Raw genomic sequence first — 25102 nt, forward strand, 5'->3', positions numbered from 1 at the left:
ATAGTACACGTGTAGAACTTCAGAAATTGCACTTGCCTCTTGGATGTGAGCAAGACTGCAGTTCATTTGCAAAGGTGCCAGTGCAGTCTCCTGACAGTGGCATGACTTACCCCAAAGCAAGTCAGACAGTGCAGTGTCTGCTTAACCTGCACTGGAGTAATACACAGAGGTAGTAGCACTACTACTGGCTGAAATACAGAATAGGCAAGGAATGTGTTTTAATAGCAAAGAGGTACCAGGAAGTAGGTCCATCTTGCAGTTTTCATTAAAGCTATGACTGGACTTAATTATCACAGAAACAAGAAACACAGAGCTCATTAGACACTGCCTCTTTTCAAAACTGTCCTCTGCAGTCACAGATGTTTTCTTTTTAGGCCACACAAATTCCAAGACAAACAAATGCATTATTCACTCCACTTTGCTAAAGTAACACCAGGACTACCACCCAAGGATAAATCCAGTACTCCATCATGACGTAATACCTTTTTTATTACAATATCCAAAAAACTGAGTATGCAAGATTTTGAGATCTCATGATCCCTTCTTCAATCTCAGGAATGTGCCATCTAAAGACTGTATATTTAAACCATAAAGGAGTTTAAATGTAAAGAAAAGAGAAAAATGCATTTTCTTCATAAACATTCTGTGTGTCTCTTCCTACCAACCACGCCATCCTCTGTAAAACCCGAAGATTTCTTTCCATAAAGCAAATATATATATAGTGTTGGTAGCCCGCCCCACCCTGACCCAAGATCAGTTTTTATTAATCTTCTGTATTAGTGTCAACAATCAGCTACAGATACATATTACTTTGAGAATTAAATACATAATCGTTTAATTCAAACAAGCAGAAGGGCAAGAGGAAAAAGCATTATGTGGATGGCACATTTGGTTGTAGATTACCAAAACATTCAGCCTTTACAATTCAATTATTCTTTCTCTAGTAATCAACTTTCAAATAAAATTTCTCTTTGTTGCAATTACAGACCAAAATACACTAGTTTTCTTTTACTACAATCTTACCATAGTAGTTTTAAGAAGTACTATTCCAAAATGCTTTTATTAGTGTACTCTTTACAAAGAGTCAGAGAGGCAATGTAATAGCAGAGTACAGTGTAAAGAGTGCTTCTAGGAACTAGGAGGTTTTGTATTATCCTACTCGGTAAGCGATATAGCTACAGAACTCACAGCCACAACTGTTATGTCTACTCTCTCTCACTTAAGCAGCTGCAGCTTCAGTGCATTCAAACTGTGCCCGATGTCTCTGAACGGAGAGTTCTGCCTGCGTGAGCAGTCTGAGCAGATTAACACTGGTTTGAATTGAAAACGCCCCTCCTTGATCTGAACTAACTATGTAAACGTACACAGGAGAGGGGCGTTTTGAACTCTGCCGGGAAGGTGAGTGCTCGCCATGGCCACCCAAGGGAAACTCTCAACCTGAAGAGAGGTGGTCAGAGGTTAACAAAACTGGAACACAAAAGGAGGCAAACAAAAAAAAAAAAAAAAAAAAAAAAAGAGGACAAACAGCAACTGACAGAGCAAACACTTTAGAAAGAGCCTATTCCTTAAGCCTGCTTCAGATATTGCTCTGCTCTATAAAAGTGAATTTAGGACCTAAGGCTTGTAAGTTATAAGAGGCCCAGGTGGCCAAGTCCATCTTCAACGTCACTGAAGTGCTTTCACAAGATATAGCTTTTCCCCGTGTTCACTGGTGAAGATGGGAGCCTTTTTGTAGTGTTCCACCAACTCATCCATAGTATTAAAGCGTCGCTGCCCAATACAATAGACATTGTCCACGAGCTGCACCTTGAAATGTTTGTTCTTCCCCGACGCCTTTAGAGATACTGAGAAGTCACTGGGCTGTTGAGAAGAATTCAAAAAGAAAAAAAAATAATTACATAAAAGTGAACAAAATGAAGGCATAATTTTGCGGTTTCAGGAACAAACTGTCATACAGTTGATGGTAATTTACATTAGTCTTTGTTCCACAGCTCGGTGCTTTAGCTACTTAAGAAACCCGATAGCCTATTATTCAATAAATAATTGCCATCGTTATTAACGTGCGCAGTTAAGTCAGTTAAGTGAAAGCTCCCCAGATGCACAGTCTGAAGTTGCCAATTACATGACTAAATTGCAAATATTATCTTAGTTACTCAATCTAGAAGCACAAGAATGTCAAGGAGAAGGGAGAAATTTTTATCATGCATGTCTTCCTCACTAGAGTGCCCTGGAGAAAACAATTACTGCAGTATTGCTTGGATGAGATGAACAGAATTCCCCGTATTGCTTTTTTTAGAGCCATGACCACTAGAGGGCCGTTCTTACTTTACACTGCAAAAGACAAAAACACATCCACCTTTTTTTCTTCATTATCACATGCATGGGGAATCATTTCTCCCAATGAGTACACTTTCTTTGTAAAAAAAGATAAAGCTATAGAAGAAAAACACAGTACAAATCTCACCATCACCCACAAAAGACAGAATTTAAGCACTAATTAAGTTATTCAGGACAGAAAAATTTCTAATGATACATCTCTTCATCTAGGCAATCAGTTGCTTTAACAAGGAGAGCACTGTCATCCAAACAGCCAGAATGAGACCATTCCACTTTCTTCACCACACACCACCACAGGAGGGTAGAAAGCACTCAGTGTCCCTTGCTTCCAGCTGAACTCTGTCTCCAGCCACCTACTTCTGCTGGCTGGCCACAGAGATGGCGTAGAAGCCTGGGCAATAAGGGTTTTTAATGTGCTGCCTCAAACACCAATGAACATTCAAGCAGACAAGTTAGGAAAGGATGTGGATGGAAAGGGGGGATGTGCAGAGGTCAGGCAGCACCTTTCTGGGGCCAGCTTTGCTATTCTTGTCCATGGAGACTCTGGAGACCACATAACACAAAACAGTGCAGGCACAGGAATGGGGTCAAGGAGCAGGCAAGTCCAGTAGAGGGGGATCAAGACCATCAAAAGACCCTCAAAGCTCCCCCCATTTCCATAAAGGTCTAGAAGACTACACACGCTAACTCACTTACCTGACAAGCAAGAAACCTAATCCCAGGGCAGGGAAAACTTATATAAAGAAGGTAGCCCCACAAAGCCTTGGTGATGCACCCCCTGGGCCCTGGATACCCTATTGGCTGGATTGATACTGGATCCAGGACTGCAGATCTCCTTTCCTCTGCAATCTGGACTCCCTTTCACATCCTCTTTCTTCCCTCTTTTCTTTTATTATTCCTCTTACTGTTAGAGGGTAGGGGCAAAACATGAATTTCTATGCCAAGTCTGTAGTTTGCTAATTAAACTTCATGAGCTTCTCTTGGACCGTTCTAGTTTTTGCCATTCTTTGATAAATCTTGGGTGCTCCCTTCCATGAAGGAGTGGGATATGACAGATGAGAGCATGGGTTTGCCCTGTGAGAGGTGTATGGAGGTGTCACCAGCCAACAGGAAAATGAATACTAAAAAGCACACACTGGAGTTTGTAAAAAGCACTTAATGGAATTAAGTGCTACTCTGGACATACAGCTGCAGGTTCTCAGCCAACTAAAGGCATGGCTTCAAGCACTGAAGGCACATGACAGGCTTTAGACACAACATTCCTGTGACCCTTGGTCCTCTCCCCACCACACTGCTGCTTTGGCTGAGCCAGCACTGCAAACCTGAGCTTGTCCAGGCTTATCAAAGCTCACGAGCTGGTTCACAGCACTGCCCTAAAAACAATCCTGAGCACAGCTGTGGCACAGCAGAGGACAAAGTGGAGGGGTCAGGAGCCCTCACATGTTACTGCTGTCACCAGACTTCAGTTCATAAAACCACAGCCTCCAGAGTCCTCTACACTGCATTTGTAATGGGTCAAATACACACTGAGTACATACCCAAATAAGCTGGAGGACAGCATTTTCTCAGACATGCTGTCCTTATTCCTGCAATAAAGTGCGTCTCTGACCACACATCCCTCATGTCCTGCCTATCCTAAAATCTCATCCCTTGCATCTCTCCCTCACCTGTTTTAGCACTAATGCTTTCTCTGCCTTTTCTCTGACTCCATGCACCCTGCCCACAGCAAACAAAGCTCCTGGCATGCCTGCTGATCTGGCTCTGGTCCAACTCCCTAGACTCACAGCTTGGCTTTGGGCAGCATCTCTTCCCCTTTTGCACTGCTAAAGGCACCAGCAAGCGCCCCACACCCCTGGCCCAACCCTCTTCTACCTCGAGCCACCACATTCCAGATCAACTAGCATCACTTCTTTAAACATTGTTTTACATGACACCCATAGGATAATTACTTGTTCCATCTATACTTCAGTGTCACCGGGCCTTGACCAGGTCAGTGCAGGCTCCATCAGGAAGGCTTCCTCTGGCACTGAGCAGCCACTGGCTCAAAATACATGGAACACTCTTTGTGACTGCCAAAAGCAGAGTGGGAAGGGTGGGGGAAAGTGATGGAGAGAAATGTGCATAAGAGCATATCTTTGGGATTTCCAATGCTCCACCCAAGATACATTTTGTGCCCTGTCATCCATCCCTAACTCCAAGTTTGAAAACTGCTATTTTAAGCCAGCTATCTCTATGATATTAACCTCCTGCCTCAGAAGCTGCACAGAATGCTCACCAGTACTTACCCCACTGGGTTAAAGCTAACGTGGCTGTATGAACACTTTGCTGTGGTTAAGGCCCTGAATGCAGTGGGGACAAACCCTCCAGCAGCCACAGCCATACAGGCCTGGGACCTGCTTCCAGTGGAATCTCCACAGCTTCAAGCAGCAGCCATTAAACAGTAACAAAGCACCAGCCTGCACAAACAAAGCTCTGCAGAAGCTTTGGGACCCTGGACTCATGGAGGAGAAATTCAGGGCATGGGTTCTGGGCGGTGTGCTCATTGCTATGCCCCAAACACAGGCAGGTCTGTAGGGCCTCTCTAAGGACAGACTGAGGCAGCATGTACATATTAGCTGGTTAGGATTCAAAAAACAGTATCAAACCTTGCTTAAGTTCTGCTGCTTCCATGGGTGATGTCTACACCAACCAAAAAACAGTAACCAAAAGGCTCTCAATTAGAAGAACTTACAAATGGAAAGTTAATAAACAGAACAAACTTTTTTTTTTTTTGATTTAGGAACAAGAAAAATGTTATGACAAAAATTTAAAAATAAGTGAAATAGTCACTTTGCTCTCAAAAAAGTTTTAATGCTTTCTGAGAAAGCACAGTTGTTTTTAGCATATCAAAATCATGAGCTTTCAAAGCTCCTTGTATTTGTTAAGAATCATTGTTTCTAGATCATAAAGGATGTGCTAATGACAGGCAGAGAGATGCTGGACTTGTGACTTACTGTCCCATGACCCAGGCACTGGCCAGACTTCTATCCTTGTGAGGTGATCTACACAATACATTAAAAACTCTTTCTGCCATTTTAATTACAACCTTAGTGAATGAACATTTCTCATGAACTACTGTCTATGCTCTACAGCCCTGAAGCCTGCTAGTTAGATTGATGCATAAGTAGAAGATATTATCATATTTTCTGCAGAATATGTTACAAAGTTTATTCTTTTCATTATCTGATTTAATTAAATAAAAATTAAAAGGCGGAAAGGCTGATCTAACCCTTTTGAGAGTCATCATCCGGTGCAAAGAGATGGAAGAGCTCAGACAGCTGTTGCAAAAATCCTGAAACCCTTTATTGGTCTCAGAATAGTAACTTCTATAGCATTCATGAACAAACACCAAAAGCAATTGGACTTGTTTTTGTTTTGGTTCCTTCCTGCTCTAACAAAAATGCAAATTCATTAAAAACACTATTTTTAAAAAAAATCTCTAAATAAACTATTGCTCTTAACATTACCATTTCAAAGTATGCTGGTTTGATGCAGTCTGAATTGGTTCCCTGCTGTCCTCCTTGGATTTGCTCCAAGTCTGTTTATTTTATTTACTGTTTAAGCTATTTTGTTCTAAGTGCTGGCCAATTTTTCTCTCGTCTCCCTCTTAAATTAATTGCTACATTTGGATGTTTACACACTAACTTTTCCAGGAATAAAAGACTCACATACACCAAATAAAGGCACATCAGAAGTAATCTTTAATCCTGTGAGTCTATAGAAGAGTTGATGATTCTGCAACAGAGTTACAGTGCATAGCTTTGTGGCAGGGAACCTATGAATATTTCTGCACCATCATAATTGGAAAGACCTAAATCTGAAAAACCTAACCTGAATTTAAATCAATTCCTAAACCAGAAAATTAAAGATTAGCTCTAATGCACCTACAGCCCCGGTGTAGTATTGTTTCAAATTCCTTTATTTTAACACACCTGCTTATAACTAGAGATGACCATAAGCTAGCTGATGCTCACAGCATGTGGAAAACAACAGGTAGGAAGATGTTTCTTTAATTTTATTTCTTTGGTTAGGAACTGCACTCTCAAAAAAAAAACGATTGAAAATTATCATGAAAGCAAGCTATAAAGCAATATAAGGAAAAACAAGTGAAATGGAAAAAAGAGAGTTCCCTCTTTACAATCTCCATTTGAAAATGAAATGATAATTTTATAATTTATAAATGGCAAGGTTGTGAAAAAATAGCTCCCTTTGAAAGCCTTTCACTGATCCCGTAACTTATTTCAAATTTTCCCTTTCAATGCCCATTTGCCACTGCCATTTCTCCAAGAAACATATTCTCATGCATTTATTCTTCAAACTATTCTGGACCCTTTGAGTTCCCATCAGTGAGCCTGCCCTAGGGCTCCCCAACTCCTTCCACGTCCATACCCAAGCTTTCCCTCACTTCTACTCAATCACCCAGCCAAAAAACCCCAAGTCATAGCTCAAAGATCTAAGGTCAGGCTGGAAAGAGCCATCTGGGAGGGTTAATTCCCTTTTCTACCCCTTCTGTTTCATTTGGATACAACCAAATACCATTCTTCTCCCTATGCAATGATTATGTTCTAAAATCAGTATTACACAAATCAGAAATACAAATTGGTACCAGCAATCTTCAAACATGGCTCTAATAAGATTGCTGTTATTCCATTTAAAATAAACCACTAGGATATTACCCTATGCTTGTTATCAAAGAAAAACTTTCTCCTCATGTCTGCTGTACTCAATCACCTCATGTCACAGAACATGACCAATGCTCAGTCTCTAAACAGTTGCTGCATTTCATTGCTTCTATCCAAGAGGCAGGATAAAAACCCCAGGAAAATATGGGACACTCTGAATGCTACAGAATTAGCACCTCAAAAAATGTACAAACTCTCAACCTCTGCCTCCTCCCTCTATTGTCATTAGTGCTAGACAAAGAACAGAGAAGCTAAATATGATCTCAAAAAATGGACACAAATCCAGCCACAGCCACACCTACAATCCTCAATATCATTTTAATACATCTACAAACATCAGTATAATCTTATAACTATACTTTGCAACTCTGATTAGGATGGGTTACTGTAATTTGAATGCTGTGACGCTACCAGCAGAAGGAAGCCATTACTTCCTAATGAATAACTGCTCCTGAAACCATCCAAAAATTTGCATAGCTCATTCATAGTCTGAGAAAAATAACACCACCTCTGCTTCATGCAAAGACCTCATAGGACTACGAAGCACTGTTTATCTGATCACCAGCTTCACAACCACCTGCAGAGGAGTGCAAGGGGCCCACAAGTTCTGACAGAAGCTCCCTTTGAAATTTAAAGGTGTCTGCAGCAAAGGCTCTGCTCAGAAGCCAGAGGTGACACACTACTGCTTCCTGTTAGCTACAGCACTAGTGAGCACACTTGTTTCCTGGTGTGAATCTGAACAAAACAACCCTCTCCCACCAAAATTTGCTTCTCTACTCAGTGAAATCTGAGATCTTCAAAGCATGATGATCACTCACTCAAACAAGACCACCAATATCAACTAAGACCTGTTTGTCTTGGGTCAGGAACTACACAGAGAAAACAAAAATCTGACCACTGCAGAGCCTGGAATCCAAAAAGTGGCTGTACAGAGACTCCATAGGTTAAATCTGCATTTTTTTGTTCAGTTCTGCTACTTAAATGAGACAAACTGCAGGTTTCATCAACCGAGCAACTGAAAGAACAAATCAAGCAGGCAAGTGCCAGTTCTTGCAGATCTCCTAAACTAAGGTGACATTATCTAGGCATAACAGAGTTGGCAATAATGTTATCAGTAGGTAACTGTGCCTGTTACATAAACTATGGGCTTAAATGGTTCAAACAAGTTTATGGTTCTAATAATAGTATTTCGTAATTAATGAAGATAATCAGGCTCCTAGCTACCTTACAGAGTTCAGCTCAGGTTATTCTCCACTATGGCAGCATCCTGCAGATTTAAGTATTATTGAGCAGAATATTTTTGGCTAAAGGAATCTAGTGGTGAGACAAACATCTGGTAAGTTAAACCTAGAGAAACATTGTAAAATCTTGCAACCACTAACACCTGTAATGGAAAAACAGTCATCAAGTGAATACAGAATAATACAAATCTTCATCTATCCAAGGAGAGCTTTTCATAGCTCAGTAACAAGAGCAAAATTGAAATCTAAGGCGAACTTTGATACAGATGAATTTTTGTAACTATGGTGATGGAAGGCTACAGAAAACTAAAACAGGTCAAAAATCAGGCACAAAATTAGCAGGATGACTCTCAGTTTTGTCTATGGGCCTTTTTAGAAAGGAATAACCCTTTCATCCACAGCTTTAATAGGCGAGTTAACAACACAATGTAATGGGAAGTACCACTCCGGTGGTCAGATGAGCAAACCAGAGAGCCTGACAGCTTGGCTCTGCTCAGTCTGTTCTCTCTAATCAAGATCTTCTGCTCGGATTGCGCAGACACTCCTGGTGACTTTTAGCCACAGCAAGAACAACCTCTGTAGTCACACATGTGAAATACAGCAAATGGCAGAAATTTATAAGTTATTGCTAAACTCTTTCTTTGTTCCATACATAGTAAGTTTGAAATAGATCTTTTATGATCCTTTTCTCAATGCTATCAAATATGTCCATTCACTTATTACACCCTCTGTGGCACTCCAGGGAAAAAGCTAGCAAGTCCCAGTGTTTTATAATTCACACACATAAACACACTATACGATGGAATGATACATAAAGATTAGGGCAGACAAAAGTTTAAGATGCAGTAAATTATTTCTTTAAACCTAATAAAAACTAAAACTCTCATGTAGTACTAATACAAAGAAGGCATTTACATGCATAATTACAATTTTCTCATTGCTAAAAAGAGTCTCAAGTACAGGGTTTGCAAGACCAGATAAAGAGTTCAAAAAAAGGAAAAGAGGTAAGTTCCTCAATTCAGCGCTTTTTGTCCTGCGAGTGTGCAGAAAACTCGCTGTGATATGAACTGAACAAATTTTCTGTTATCCCACTAAGTATTAGATGCTGAAAATAGTTTGAAGACCACATTCTGAATGAATCTTTTTGTACTCCAAAGCAATGATTTCTCCAGCAACAATGCAGGCAGAAAGTTTGAAACTGCTTTGAATACAAGGATTTAGTGTTATGATGTCATATTAAATTAAAAGGTTACTGTGCTCTTTCAAAGTAATTTGTGTACTCCAGAGATAGAGGCAGACTCTTAAGAGCAAAAAAACCAAGCCAGTGGTCACTGTGACATGTCATGCCTCTAGATCTGAAAGTGGGCTTCTACCTGCTGGACAGACACACCAAGAATCTACTGCATCCAGTATTCTACCTGCCCGCATCAGACAGGATGTTGATAGAAAAAGAATGTTGAAAAAAACACAGAACTACTGTAATTTAATGATAACCATAATCCTCCAGTGGCTTTCTACATTTTAGAACACTGTGTGTCCCACGTCACTCTATTCTTCTGTTGACTAAACAAACTCGATTCCTCTCAGCCTCTGTAAATCAGTCATGATTTCTAAATTCCTATTTTCCTTCCTGTCTTCCCCTGGTTTATTTTTATTTCATCTCTATTTTTCTTACTGTTCTCCTGTGGTTTATTTGCATTTGCCTTTGTTTAGTGATTACAATTAAGCAGAAATAGGAATTCAATGACACAGCGCTTCAAAGAAAGGGTAGTTTGATAGCTATCAAGTTTTTTGCAGAGCAAATTCATCAAGGAGAGACGCCTGAAATTTAATCAGACAATACTGTCTTCAGATAAAAATATCTGGGACTGTTACCAAATTGCACTTTGTCAATTTTGTGAATGTTACATATGATGTAAGATTAAAATCTGTCACCTTTTCAAAATCACAGCCAAGGGGTAATTTTAGGGGTAATTTTTAACTGCAAATTCTCTGGTTTCAGCATACATAAAAGTCCTTTCAGTTGAATTTTAAATTTGAACTTTCAGAATTACATGAACCATAATCAGCACTACTCAGATCTCTCTGATGTCATCAAGGCTCAATTTACAAGGCGTAAGAGCTGCTGACTTGATCCTCTCTGCTGTGCATGATAACCTTAACAACGAGATACAATAATAACTTTCCCTTATTACAACCTAAATTATCTAAGTAGATCACAAAGAAATTACAATGGGATTTTAACTAATAAAGAAACTATGAAATTATTCAATTAAAAGCAGAACAGAACTGACCAAGAATCTATTTGAAACTGGGAAGAATCTATTTGAAATTAGCTTTATGTTTAAATCAATGACTGAATTTTCAAGCAACTACAATTATTCCATCTTGTAGTGCTTTAAATTTGAGGATTGCACAAGAAACATATGAAAAGCCAAATGGAAACCTGAAATATTTACTTGCTTGTCCACTAATTAGAAAACCACTGGATAATACAGACCACAGCTGTTAAATTTCAGTGTAAATATCACTGCATTTCACTAACAGACCAATTCTCACAAGCCGGGAGGGTACTGGTTGGCACTGGCTGAAGCACTGCTCGCTTCTTCAAGGGTGAAAAGAGAGGGAATCTGTTAAATGCCATGCTTGCTAACCCACTCATGGGGGTTACAAACCTGCAGGCTGAGCACCACTTACCGAAGATTCACTATCTCTAACAAGGAAGTCTCCTTCCACTCCCCTTTCGTTCAGGGCACATTCTGCTTGGTGCCGGGTAACGTTCCCGTAATACCACTCTCTTCCAGCAAACCGTCCGGTCGAAGATGGTCCTGTGTAGCTTATCTGAGGCGGATGGGAAGTGTTCATGGTAGGACCATCGCTAATGATTACTACATAGTTTTTAGGAACAAGACCAATTTGACCTCTGGAATTTTTACATTTCCACCATTCTGGGTCATTTTCTGGCTTTTCAATGACTTCCATAGTTTCTCCTTTTTCAAAATTGAGCTCTTCTTCTGTGACCGAGCTGAATGGGTACAGTGTCTGAACAATGTGGAGTACTTTGGTGCCCTGGCCGTTACTCATGGAAGCGCCTTTCCTCAGGCTGAGAAAGCTGGGTGAATCTGCAGTTGCCTCCTCAACCTCCTCTACCACATAGTTCGAAGGAAACCAGCCGATCTGTCCGTTGTAGCTACCTCTCCACCAGCCATCACTGCACTTCTCCATGACAATCACTCGGGACCCTTTAACGAGGGACAGTTCATCCTCCCTCTCGGCGACATAGGCAAATTTCACGTAGGCGGGAATGTTAAGATCGTAAATCCGGTCGGCGCTGCTGCCGTTGGAAGGGTACTCTGCGTCTGTGCTGGGAGTGGGGGAGGCGTCTCTCGCACTCGTCTTTCTCTTGGTTTTTCCCAAGCCTGTTAAAGACAGAAATGTAAAGTGGTCACTTGGAATGCTTGTCCCTAGACTGCAAACGCTGGATTTGGTGACATGCTGTTCCCTCACTTCAACAACACTGCTAAATGGAGATCTCTTCTGTAACACTACATAGTCAGGAAATAGCAACACCTTTAAGAGATTCTCCTTAAGATCCAGCTGATGCACCATTAGGTGAGGAGCAATTTGTGTTATAATTACTTCTATTCTCTCCTCAGAAGTACCATAGTTTAAACACACTTAAACACAGTGATTTCTTCACTAGAACAGCTAATCACTGAAACGTTTCATAGCTTGCTGTTATGTATCTTTAAATTCCAGCCAAATGACCATGCCTTTTAATTTTAAAGATTACTTTAATTTGGCTCAAACAAAAAGTGAAAGAAAATCAACAAAAATTAGCGCAGAAATAAAAGCTAAAGTTTGTCTGCAGATTGTTTTGCTCTTTGCTCTGGCAGTACCCAGGCAGGTACCTATGTAATTCCTTCCTACCCCGCTTCCAAAATCCACGCACCTTACACCTACATTTCATCACGTACTGTAACAGCAGAAACATGATGGTGAGGAAGACCATTTGCATATGTTTCCCTATAATCTGTAAATTCTGATGTCCTGTCATGGCTTTAATTATAGTGTGAAATACAATGTACAGAAGAAACAACACATCACTTTTTTTTCTTCTTAATTAGAGGAGCCATACTAATGTCTGTTTAAATATAAAGAAAAACTGCACAACACACTTTTGCAGCAACCCCTGCTTAAGCTTATATATAAACAAAATAAAAAAGTGAACAAATAGCCCTCTCTTGGGAAATCCACTTAAAGTTCTGAAAATGAAAGACAAAGTCTCAGTATAGCACAACCAAGCAACACCCAAAATGTCATGCAAGGGACAGAATGCAAAACCATTACAGAAACAGGAGCATTTGTACTTTTCTCCATACTCCTAGTGCCTGGCTGGCAGGTGAGAGATTTAGTTGAGACACAAGAGCACACATTCTGATTATGGAATACTTAATAGAAGGAAAATAAATAAAGGTACTTTGCTTTTGTTTCTTAAAAAAATCTGAAATAAGGAGATGCATGCTCTTTTATTTTTAACAAGTCAGGAATTATTCAATCCAGCCACTCCACTACCAAAAAATGTGTTTCAATATATTTAGATATATATGTACTTGCATATACAACGGGCATCTTCAGCAAAGCTTCTTTGTTCAGCACAAAACCTCTATGCTTATTTCACAGAGTTATCTGTATAGCACAGACTAACAGTGCACACATAACCATGCAACAATTGCTGTCTAGAAGGGTTAAATACACTAATTAATACATAGTCTTATGGTCTCAGAAGATGGCAGAAAATTCTGATGATCCTGAAGTGTTTCCTGACCTTCCCCACCAGCGCCTTGCTTCCTGCTGGAGCCTGCTACATCCTAATGTCATTCTAACGACATCATTTCAGCCAAGAGCCAGTGGCTGCACTTTCAGGCGTAATGAGGGAGGGCAGCTTATTGTACTACGGGAGACAATCGCAGGAAAAGAGTGTACAAGTGAGCACTAATCAGAGGCTGGTCAGGCTCTGATCTCTGCCAAGACTGGAAATTTTCATCAGTTTAGAGATCATTTTTAACCAAAAAGACAAGGATGTCTCAGAACTAATGAGCATTAAATTACGGTGATATAAACAAACACAACTTAAGGGTCGTTCTGTTAAGAAAGGGGGGAAATTACTTGTTATAACTTCATAGAAAACAAGCAACGGTATTTCAATACATTCTCTCTACATAAAGCCCTCCATTGAGACTGAACCTTTCAGATTAAAAACTTATGCTTTTATCTGCTCACTAAATGAAGATATTGAGAATATTTCTAGGAATTACAGCAGAAGAACTAATAAAATAAAAAAAAACAGTAGATAACAAAGTTTCATTACGGTCTAACTAGCTGAAACTCAGAGCACAGAGATAACTGTGAGAGACGGGGATGTAGTGTGACAAGAAAATGCCATAAACTGAAGTATCTAGAGAAAAAATGTTGACAAACAGGTAAAACCCCAAAATCTCTCAGAAAAGCCCTCTGAAATCTGATAAAGGTATCTAAACCTTTAGGAAAAAGTTATCATAGCACTCTCTTTCATTTGCAGTTTCATAAATTCCATCTTTTTTCACAAACCTTTCAACGGTGCATCTGACATTCCAAATGTTCCTTCCTGTCCTCCCCATTAAACACAAATCATTACAAATTTGGGAAAATTTAAAAAAAAAACAAAACCAAAGAAACCACAGTAAAGTTTCTAATTTTTATCAATAAAGGCAATTGGAGTTCTTCAGTTTAAGCTTAACATTTCATGCGAATAAATTTTTTAAGGCTGACAGCATGGTAATGATTAACCTTTTGCAACAGCAGCAATGTGCACCAAAGACTTTCCAGTTGGTTTGACCAAAGCAACTAACTATGAAGAGAACCCATCTGCAGCCAAGCACAGCTAAGGACATGCACATTATTCAACTATAATTTTTTATGTGAGATTGCAACATTCATAACTGTGCCCATGACTGAAGAGGAAACAAGTTGTTCCATGAGCAGAATGAAGGAAATCTGTTCCTGTTTTTCTCCTTATACCTCCAGCTGAGCAATTCCTCCTCTGCCGCCCTCATGTCCTGCCGGATTCACAGTAAGTCCCCCTACCGTTTGACCATTTTCACATCCCCAGGTCCATCTCAAATCTCCAGCTTCCCACTGCCATCTCCAAAATGCCTTCAAAGCATACTCCACGCTCCAAAAAACACCCTGGTGCTGCCCTCCTTCCTACCTTTGTTGGGCTGGCCAGCCAAGCACAACGCCCAGTGCCCTACTGCCTTTCAGCTCTGCCTGGACTGAGGAAAGAGCTGGTGCTGCTCTGGCTTCTCCTCCAGTGAGGGACACCAGCAATGACCCTCCCAAGCACAGACTTGGAAAAAACTAGTTAGTTTATCTCTGCCAGGCTGTTAAGTTTGCCTAAAATTGGCTGAGTTATCAAGGATGGACAGATGGATGGACGATGACAGCTCACTGTGACAGCATGACTAGTGTAAGCTTCATTTCCTTAGGAAACAAGTCTAAAAATATAATTTAGTAGGATGGCTTGTCACAGCTAAGCAAGAATAAAGTTAGGGCACTTATAAACTTTGTACATGCATCACAAAAAACACAACTCCATTAAAAAAAATACTATCTATATGAGTCATCTCTAGAAGAGTAAACACTATTTTTACTTGCTACTAACAGAAATGTTCACTTACTACTATTTGTAAGGGGATCCCTATTCTTATATCTGAATGAAATGAAACCCATATAATGAATTTCATGGAAAACAAAACATTCAAGCACTTTGGAAGGCAAACACAAAAAAGTTGAATATACTTGCAATTGCAGTCTTAGTTTTGGCTTTTTTTTGTTGTCTTTGTTTAATGAAAACCTATCTACTAATGAAACACAACTGTGCTTTTCCGATTCTAACCCACTGGTTACAGTTCACCTGAAGCCATAAGCTTTTGTAACAGAGACAGTTGATGTAAGGAGTAGTCTAAAGCAAGACATTACCTTTCAAGTGAGAGGAAAAGAGTGGAAGGAAGGGAAGTATTGCAAAGCAGCAGAGAGTGTGTTTTGTTACTGCAATTCATAGGAAGTAACACTATTCCCAATCTACAAGTGACCCACAGTAAATTAGTTGATTTTCACTCTTATGAATACATTATACCAACTGATATGAGCAGGTATAATTTTAAGGAAATGTTACAGAGACAAAAAAAGAGAATCAACTGGTTAGCACCATTTCCAAAGAAGGGACCCACTGCAATCCTCCTCCTCTCTGCAGTGAAAGAAATCCTCTGGCCCCAAGGTTAGTCCTAGGGAAACTCAGAAACGTGCCTGTCGCATCACTACGTGCTGTCTCTTCCTTTCCTAGCTCAGCTGCGGCTCTAAAGAATAGCTTGTTTTTTGAGCAGCAGGCTGAAGACCAGTTTCCTATGAATCTGCTTCCTGTCATTTAAGTTTCCATTGTGCAAGCACCCCTTCATTACCAGCTTGTCCCTGAGACAGCCTTCCCATTGTACCTATAAAGTCCTCAAGCTTGCACCTCCAATTCCGTCTCCCCAGAGCACTTCCAGACTTCCCACCTCACCCTCCTTAGATTTCCCTAGAAAACGTCTTGAGCACCCCCAAGCCCCAAAGCTCAAAGTGGTGAAATTTCCTTCTGGCTGGTCTCCTTTGGCCCAGCGCTGATACAGTGCCAGTTCCCCTACTCCATGTATGTCTGCCATGCTGGCCACACTCTGGGACCAAAGCTTGACCACCTGTCAGCACAGATGCCCCAACTGCCCAGCCTTCTCCTGCTACAAACAGTAGGATTTCTCTCTCTTTTCTGCCTTCGTTGAAGGCACTGAAACAAGGCTGCACAGCTACAACCTCTATGAAAATTGGTTCACAGGATAAACAAGTTTAACTATATTTAAAATGTTATCTTAAAACATACTTTATCAAACACATATATAACACTTGCACAGAAACAGATTTTTTTGCCTCTAGTAAAAATTTGTATTCCATTTGCTAATACATGGTTTAATATTTCATGCTACCTTTACTAAAAAAAGCCTATTTACAAAACAAACAACTTCCTAATTTTACAAAGATTTACTTGACAAGTCTTTCCATGATCCTGCAAGCTGGTATACTTGTCTGAAAATGAGTGACCACATTTTGTATTTTAACTGCATTTGATCATCCCCAGTGATGAAAGAATATCTCTGCAGACTTATCCATACTCATGGTTTTTCAGTTCTGCTTAAGATGAACTAAACATTACAGGTATTTGCAGTCAAATTCTCTAGCACCCTCTTGCCAAGACTACTTCCTAAACTTGTAAAATCTAGTATGTAAATTAATTTTAGACTAAATACAGCTGAATTTATTTTTAAAATGAATTTTAAGTTGATTTGATACCTGACTTTTTCCAAAGTCGATTTGATATTACTGACTTTTCCATTCTTCCATCTTCTGTATACAAAAAAGATTATTCAATACCAAATGACAATTTCTGAAACAGTTGGCAATTGAAACTAGTGTCGTCTGAATTCTCCCAATCTACCTTTTCTAAAACCTTCTCTGATTTTAAAACACAAATTTAATGCATAAATGATGAGCAAAAATATTTTTTTTCAGCTTAGCTGCACATCAAATCAAACTCACAGGACAAGGAAAAAAAAAAAAAAAAATTGACCCACCCTTTCAGAAAAATGTAGCAATACAAGAAAATTATTGCTTTGAGAAATCAAAAGTACAATACTAAATTTCCAAAACAGAATTCCTCAATTCAGAACTCAATGAAAAAGACCATAACACTAAATACAATAGATACAACTCCTTAAGAATCCTACAATAACTTCTTATTCAAAAATCAAGAACAATTAAGGAAGGACACCCTTCTCCAAAAGTGATCTTTAAACTATAGAATACACTGCAAAACCAGCAAAAGTGGCTCAATACAATTGAGTTTTGAAAACTACTTCCTCTTTAAGGGACTAGAGTTTTATTAAAAAGTGCTCTTCAAATATCCTGTACCAATGCTGGAGAAGCCAGTTTTAAGTCTAAATATGCAGCTGGAAATATAAAAATGATTGCTGCTGAGTAAAGCTGGTAGTTCTCCCCATGGCAAATTAGAAAGCCAACTATTTGTATATTTTCATCTATGCTGTATTTACATATTTTAATAGAGTTTTTATCATAACAAGTCAGGACTAATTTTTCCATCATGTATTCAACCTTTTATGTTTGAAATTAGTTTTCCATCAGTTATTAATATATTACTACAAACCTGTAAATTGGCAAAGAAAGTAACTTGAGCAAGATAAGAGTCATCAAAGAGATATCTTGAATTAATAGTGCATCAAATACCAAGAGATAGTCTCTTTCATAGTCTATTTACAAATACAACAAGCTTTTTCCCAATTAAAAAAATAAATTATGCTGTATCACCTAGCCAAAACACAGAGAATTATATTAGAGCTGAAAAGGACATGTGTATACCCACAACTCTCACACAGGCTGTTAAAGCGTGGGTTTTAAAATTAACATGAATATTTGAAAATTTATTTATGGAAAAATAAAAGGAATTTTTAAAAGGATCTTTCATTAGAAATATGAATTACCCAGTAACTCAAATTTTTAAAATATTACTGACCATTATCCTCTGAATTAAAAAAAAAAAACCCTCAGCAAAAAACCCAAAACAAAGCAATTTTTCATACAAATTTTAATGCACTTTAATTTGGGTACCCTCCCTCTGGAGTAAAATACTTTTAAAGAGTACCACTTAGTTCATGGTTATTAAAAAAAAACCAAAGAACCCCATAAAATCATAGAAGCCACACAGAGAACATGAGTACAGTATGTTTTTAATGGAAATATTTTCATTTGCATCAGGTTTTTTACAATAATGGGTTTTGTTCTTTAAAAGTAGTAACCCCATTACAATTCAAACTGAAACAAAGCACTCCAGAGTGCTGAAAAATTTACCCTTCTTACAGTATTTTAAAACAACAGCTTCTATTAAAGAGCTGAAAGATTCAAGATAAACATATTTGAGGCTAATAAATTTGAGGAAGTCAAACTAATGAACTAGGAGAACTCCCAATACAAATATCCAGAGACAAAAAAAATTAAAATAATTTCTGCTAATGTCAGAGAATTATATAAAAAGTTAAGGAACAAATTTCAGCTGAAATTGAGGTATGTTTTAGTTCCCCCAAACATTAAATCAAATTTCACAGAACAGCTGTCCTTGTTTTAAAAATCTTTAAAGACAAGGCAACCAGAAATTTTCATTCAATTGACTAATAAAATGTTTTCTGTAAGATCCAGCAGAAACAAGCAAATTTCTCAAAACTCCTTTTTGTTTAGAAGTAATATTTATTCAACATTTTAGCCAATTTTTATTTCAGATAGTTAACAATATTTTTCTTGTGTATTCTAACAAAATTGCAATTCCATCTGACTTCATACATATGCAGTTAAAAACAATGCTCCTTTTCAGTTTAAAAAGTTATTAATCTCTGAATACTACAACAATGAATTATATTGCATATTAATGCATACAGTTAATAAGTGTGCAAAGTGTACAGTGTCTGTTTTAAACTAAAAATTGTATTAAGAAATAAGCAATTAACTTTTCAGGAAAATTCTTCAGCAAAATCCCACCATAATGCAATGTAAATTAAGTAATTCCTCCACTCAGTACAGAGATAAATACAACTTCATGACAGCTGGAATATTCAAATCAGACATTCATTTAGTTCTATGTTATTTATTATAACTTTTATGATTTCAAATTAACTTGTCTTTGCTTAGTTATTATTAAGGAATTCGGCAAACTACGTTTCTTCTGTTACACAGAAAGAAAAACCAAACATTTCTGTGCATTTTCAGACTGCAACCTCCCACTCCTTCTCCCCCTCCAGCTACACATCCAGTTTCCAAGAAAACATTCAAATGCCAAGATCCATATAGGATAGTCAGTGTTTTAGAAGCAATGTATCCATCAACAACACTCTCTAAAGGACACTGCTATAAATTCCAGCAATCGTCAATTGCATTTGTGATACAAAAAATGAAGCTTTACAGCTCAATTAATGACTTTTTGTATCTTCTCTAATAAGCTCAAAAAAAGCCACACTAGAAAAAATCAGAAAATGGAAACTTTTCTCTAAATGTCAAAGTGAAACTCTGACATTTCGACAACCAGGCTGTTTTATCATCCTTTTTACGAATACAGGAAAAAGTAGTGTCAAAGTTTTCCATGCATCAAACACTATTCAGTCTGGAAGCTTCTGTAAAGAAATCAACAACTGTATTAAAAACAACTACTGAATTAATTCTTGTAATTTACACTGTGCTACACATGCCTATCTATTATTGGGAAAGGTACACTCAAATTCCAGTATCAGATACTGAGTTTCTTGTACCCAGAGCATTTTAGAGCAAGAGGTTAAAACTATAAAGGTGTACAATCTGGAGGTTTCCATAAACTTCCTCACGTATGTTCTTACCCCAGTGGCAAAGTGAGCTAGAAGTCTCACTAGGCATATTTAAATGGTCTTGGGATTTTAAATCCTCTATGTAACAGGAAAATGCCTGTCTTGGTCTCAAGTAGAAGGCATATAAAATGAATGAGGTTTCTCAAGACCTACTGTTCCAATTTCTCTCTACATATTTAAATTGAAGCTTGCTTGTTTTAAATGCACAGTTTCTGCTTCAAATACAAATAAAAATATTTCCACCTAATTTGTAATCTTATAAATGATGCTATCTTGATTTTCTAGGGTGTCCTGCTAAGAGAATATAACCAGAACTACCCCAAATCTAAGGCAGCCCTATAATCCTAAGAACATATTATAAATATAAGGTGTGGGGAGAAGGCAGTAGCCCTTTAAGACTTCTCACTTCTTTCTGTTCCCTTGATGGAGAAAAGGAAAGCTATACTGTTCTACACCTCCTTCACAAACACTAATACAGGATATTGACAAAGAAATCATTAATATCCATGAGATGTTACAAACTGTCTACTTCAATATATACTCCTGTCCCTCAGAAAGTATAACATAGTGTATGCTCCCTCTCCTCGTCCAGCATTTGGTGGAAAGATGATTTATATTTAGCTATCTCACATTTATATGAAGTAAAAGAGGTGCACAGGACAGCTCAGGGCACAAATTTGACTACCTAACACAAGCCCAATCAATTAAAAAGAAATTGAAAAAAAATACAGCAAGTACAAAGTAGATTATGCTGAATACAAGATGGCAACCCTCCAATTTAAAGACTCTTTCAAATAACCTAAATGGAATAATATTATTTTAGACACATGTGACTATAGTTCTAACCTAGTCTTTTAACTTCTTGTATGCTCAAATTTGCTCTTAATTCTGTACCTGAAAAGCAAATATGTAATAAATGTTACAGATACCGACTGAGGTTTGGATCACCAAGCCCAAACCTGAACAAAGAAACTACAAAGCATCAATTACACAGCTCCTTAACTCAAAGAAATGCATTAGAAGACAATGATCCAAATATTGACTAAAGGGCAGCACCTCAGCATTGAAAAGCTCAAGACAGTTCCTCCTGAAAGTACAACAGTCACCCACTCTTTGAGTTTACTGTGTTTTACTCCATTTGACCCACACCAGCTTGATGTAAAGCCTTAGTAATTCTACCACAAGGCCAGAATGCCCATCTTATACTATATTATTTTTGAACATGAAGTAAATGTTACAACAAAATACGAGATGTTTATTATGTTTTCTCTTAAGAAACCTCAAAAATCCTTCGAAGCCTGTCAGAGATACTGCATTTTTTTTGTAAGCTCCTTTTAAAAAGAGCAAACTAAAAAAAAAACCCCAAAAACTAAAAAAAGCAAACTAAATCCCATCTTTTCTGTACTAACTTCTTCTCTGAATTTCAATGCACACAGCTTCATTAATCAAGGGCTCTCAGGTTATTTGCAATTACATACACAAAACCAGGCATCTCTGTCTCTGCAGGGGAAGTAGCAGGATGCAATGGCTCACTTAACAAAACAGTCTGTCTCCTCTGAGGTTTAGCCCTCACAGCTACACAACCCCCACAAACCCCACAACTCACATACAAACCAAAACAATTGCTTCTGTAGATTTAAACTCAGTAACTACAGAGTAATAAATTTATCTCCTGTTCTGGAGAACAATTTCCTGAATGAACAATTAAAAAATATCTTACAGGTTGGTTAGTAAATTGGTAGAGCCCATATACAAGAAGAACGACATTCTGACTACATCAGAATACAATTTCCCTTTCTTTTTCTTTCACTTTGCATTTTCTTTAATTTACGAAATCCCAAAGACTGCAAACAAGAGTGATGGCAAGGATTGCATACAATTTAGACAGTCTCCAGCCTAGATCCATTCTCTAGTGCAAAATACAGCTACAAATAGTCATCTATTACTAAGAGCATCCCTAAAGGTCCACCTGACCAACCTGACCAGTCATTAAGGGAGGTGTCCATTCAAATGCACTTTTGCTGAGACCACGAAAATTACTTGTCAGTAAACAGTCATGCTCACCACTGAAGCAACTCTGAAAGAAAGCCATCTGGGCTGGAACTCTTCCCCTTAAAACAACAGAGGTGGGCCTTCTCTCCAGCATAGTAGCTTTGTTCTTAATGTCTGCATACACTGCACACATCTCAATTCCTGCTTTATCGACAGACTCCACAAAACAAGACACTTTGGAGACTCAGAAAATTGAAGAAAACCTTCCCTTACATGTTCTAAGACAAAGCCCAATTTCTTCTGGTGTGAACGCTAATTTACAAATTCTGTTTGCATGGTAGGGGAACATGTCACAGAATAGCCACCTATTGTTCAGGTCTTCCAAAAATCTGAGAAACAGAAAGCAATGGAACCCAAGTGGAAACACACAGAGAAAAAGAAACAAATTAATACTTCAATATACCCTTGCAGATTAAACATCAAGACAGCTCAAGGCCACAAAAAGAAAGATCCATCCAGTAATACTGAAAGGATTACTTAGGGCTGCATATTGAAGGAAATAACCACATCTGAAGAAAAAGAATTCCCCAATGATTCTAACATTGGAGAAAGCACAGCCACTGTCACTTCTGTATTGAAAAACCTCTCGTCCTTTGGGTCACTGGAATTCCCAAGAGTACATACAGAGGCCATTGATTTTTGCCAGTTACCTTAGCGTGGTCTTTAGAATGGTGACCCACCTCCACACACCAAACAAGGTACACAATACCTCCAATACCTCAGCTACTATCATCTGCTTCCTCTCTCTCCTACCACCTTCATGTGCTAGGACATGAAGCCAAAGGGGAGGACAGTATGCAGAGCACACAAATACATGTACCCCCATAAATAGGTGCTTATGGGAAAAGCCCAGCCCAGGCAGATAGGTGCAGTGCAGTGACCCACACTGCAGCCCCAGTTCTGCTGCCTCAGCCAACTTCAGCTCTCCCAGGAACCTGAGGGAAAGGAAGACAAAAGGGAACAAAATGCAACGAATACAGTACAAGACAGCACTTGGAAAAAAATACTCTATTTTCACTGGTTCAGAAGAAGAGACATAATTAGCAGAATTCTTAAAGTACTTTATTCTATGTAAAAAAAATGAAACATCAAAAGAGTTGAGAGTTCAGACACAAACTTTTAACACTAAGAAAGTAAATTACTCTGCCTCCACATCTAGAACAGGCCGTAGGAAGAGCTGCTGGCAATGGAATGACTCTCTTTAATAGTGAGCTGTGAAACTACCTTGGGAGCTAATTTTTGGGCTTGAGCTAAGGCCAGATATTACAGGCTGAAATGTAACAGGCTCAGAGAGGGGGAAAACCAAGGGTCCTCCAAGGTGACAATGGAGGGAAATAATACCAAAGACATCAAAACACACAGCCACACTGAGTTATGGTGATCCTTTTATCTTTTCACACATAATTATGAAAAAAATAAAGGCTTGTTCTTCAATCTATAAATGTCAATGTACCTCCAAGCACACACAGATATTCTGCATGAGAAATGGGGAAAAAAGTATACCTATTAGATAAAACTTCTAATACAGTACAAAAAAAAAATTATTCATTCAATGTCGACTAAAAATAGGATTTCTTTATGCCTTCAGCCTTGCAACATTTTACTGCAACTGTCACAGCAGAAAAATCTGCTGAAAGGTAGCACACATCATGATTTCCATTATATGTTTGTTTTAAATTCTTGAAGCAGCACATCCTCTAAATGATCTACCTCAATAAAGACAAAACTTCAGCAGAATACAACACATGCAATTGTGAAATTAAAAAAAAGCAAACTTCTGAACCATTACAAGCTAGCACTGCAACAAGCTTCAGGTTCTGCACTCACTGTTGCTTTTGCCTTTTCACTTTGGAGCTAATAAAGTGCCTGGTGCATACATCCAGCAGAGAAAGTCTTACCAAGCAATAAAAGAAGCATTATTCTGTACCTTGAGTTCTCCAGAATATTCACCAAAATCCTTTATTTCAGCTCTTCAAAAGAATGAAGTTTGTGTTTAATTTTCATTGGGGTTTTTTGTTGTGGGTTTGTTTGTTTGTTTTGCATTAGCCTGCTCTGCAACTTCAGATTTTTACGTCCTCAAGCAGATGTTTCTTTAGAAATTACAAGACAGTATTTTTTAGAAAGTCTGATTTTAGTTCCACGAAGCAGAGACTTGGATTCCTTTAATGTTACTTTCAGTGGACACAGTTGATATGCACATTAAAGTTATTTAAATATTTGCAGATGTACAATAGGTCCAAAACCATAAATTTGAGAATTTGTTTCTCATTCTAGATAGATATTGTAACATGCAATAGTAACACTAATTCAAAATGAATATATTTTTGCCATTATGTATCTAATTAATAGTGAGAAATCAGATCCTACCCTGTCATCAGTATCTCCCCATGCCATTTTCCATATGCAAAACTACTGCTATTGAGTACGTGTCCATATCTTCAAATATCATCAACAAAGTGAAAACAGCTACTTTACTAAGTCTAGGTTTTAATGATGATGGTGAAGCAGACACATATGCTGAAAGCAGCCAAGCATTTGAATTAATTATTATTATATCATCTGCTACAACTCCAGCGGCATCAGCACTGCCAGCTCCTAACTACACATGCTCTAGATGGGAATGGAAGAAATCTCTTCCCTGTGTTTGAAGTCATTGTGAACATCTCCCATTCCTCCTTTCTCAGCAATCTACATAACCAAAATGATCTATTACTACTGTAAATATGGAAGAAAAGCAATTCTTCCTGCATTTTTTCCCTGAAACTAAAGACACCACACCTAAAAGGAGTTCCTATTCCTTCCCTTACTACCACAGAATCATGTTCCTTAATTTCATCACTGGTGAAGAGTCACCACTGTTGCCACACTGTCTCATAAACAAACACGCTTACTTTGAGCAATGCAACTACAAAGCAGGATGAAGCACAGCAGAGAAAATGCTTTTGTTGAACACATTCAACCATGAAATGAGCTATTCTAGGATTCTAGGAAATTGAGCAAGAATTTGTTCTGCATATAAACACTCCCATTACTTCCTGAATTTGAACTTAAATTCCTGTATACTGACTCCTTTAAAGTGCAAATAGAGATGACTTAGCCTCATCCAATCCTCCAAGAGACACAACAGAGATGCCACTACTGTCATGAGCACTTTTTCTGACAAGCTAGAAAGCTTCAAAGCAACAATAAGTGACACAGGAAAAATACTTTTATTTTTGCTGAATTCCCATGAGGGAATTTATTT

At 38.3% G+C, this 25102-nt stretch overlaps 1 protein-coding gene across 3 annotated transcripts in view; it reads right to left on the reverse strand.

Annotated features, from left to right (window-relative positions):
- Positions 1 to 471: 471 nt before the first annotated feature.
- NCK2 (NCK adaptor protein 2) overlaps positions 472 to 25102 on the reverse strand; it is an 85730-nt gene continuing 61099 nt past the window's right edge. For all 3 annotated transcript variants that reach the window (XM_085053993.1, XM_085053982.1, XM_085053972.1), the window contains 2 exons: positions 10997 to 11718; positions 472 to 1860 (listed from right to left, as the gene is read on the reverse strand). In XM_085053993.1, the coding sequence (XP_084910119.1) occupies positions 1666 to 1860; positions 10997 to 11718 (917 nt within the window). In that variant the 3' untranslated portion in view covers positions 472 to 1665. The remainder of the gene's footprint in view (positions 1861 to 10996; positions 11719 to 25102) is intronic.

The sequence above is a fragment of the Lichenostomus cassidix genome, chromosome 1 (genome assembly GCF_008360975.1).
Source record: "Lichenostomus cassidix isolate B80296 chromosome 1, HeHo_3.0, whole genome shotgun sequence".
In the NCBI taxonomy this organism is placed as follows: domain Eukaryota; kingdom Metazoa; phylum Chordata; class Aves; order Passeriformes; family Meliphagidae; genus Lichenostomus; species Lichenostomus cassidix.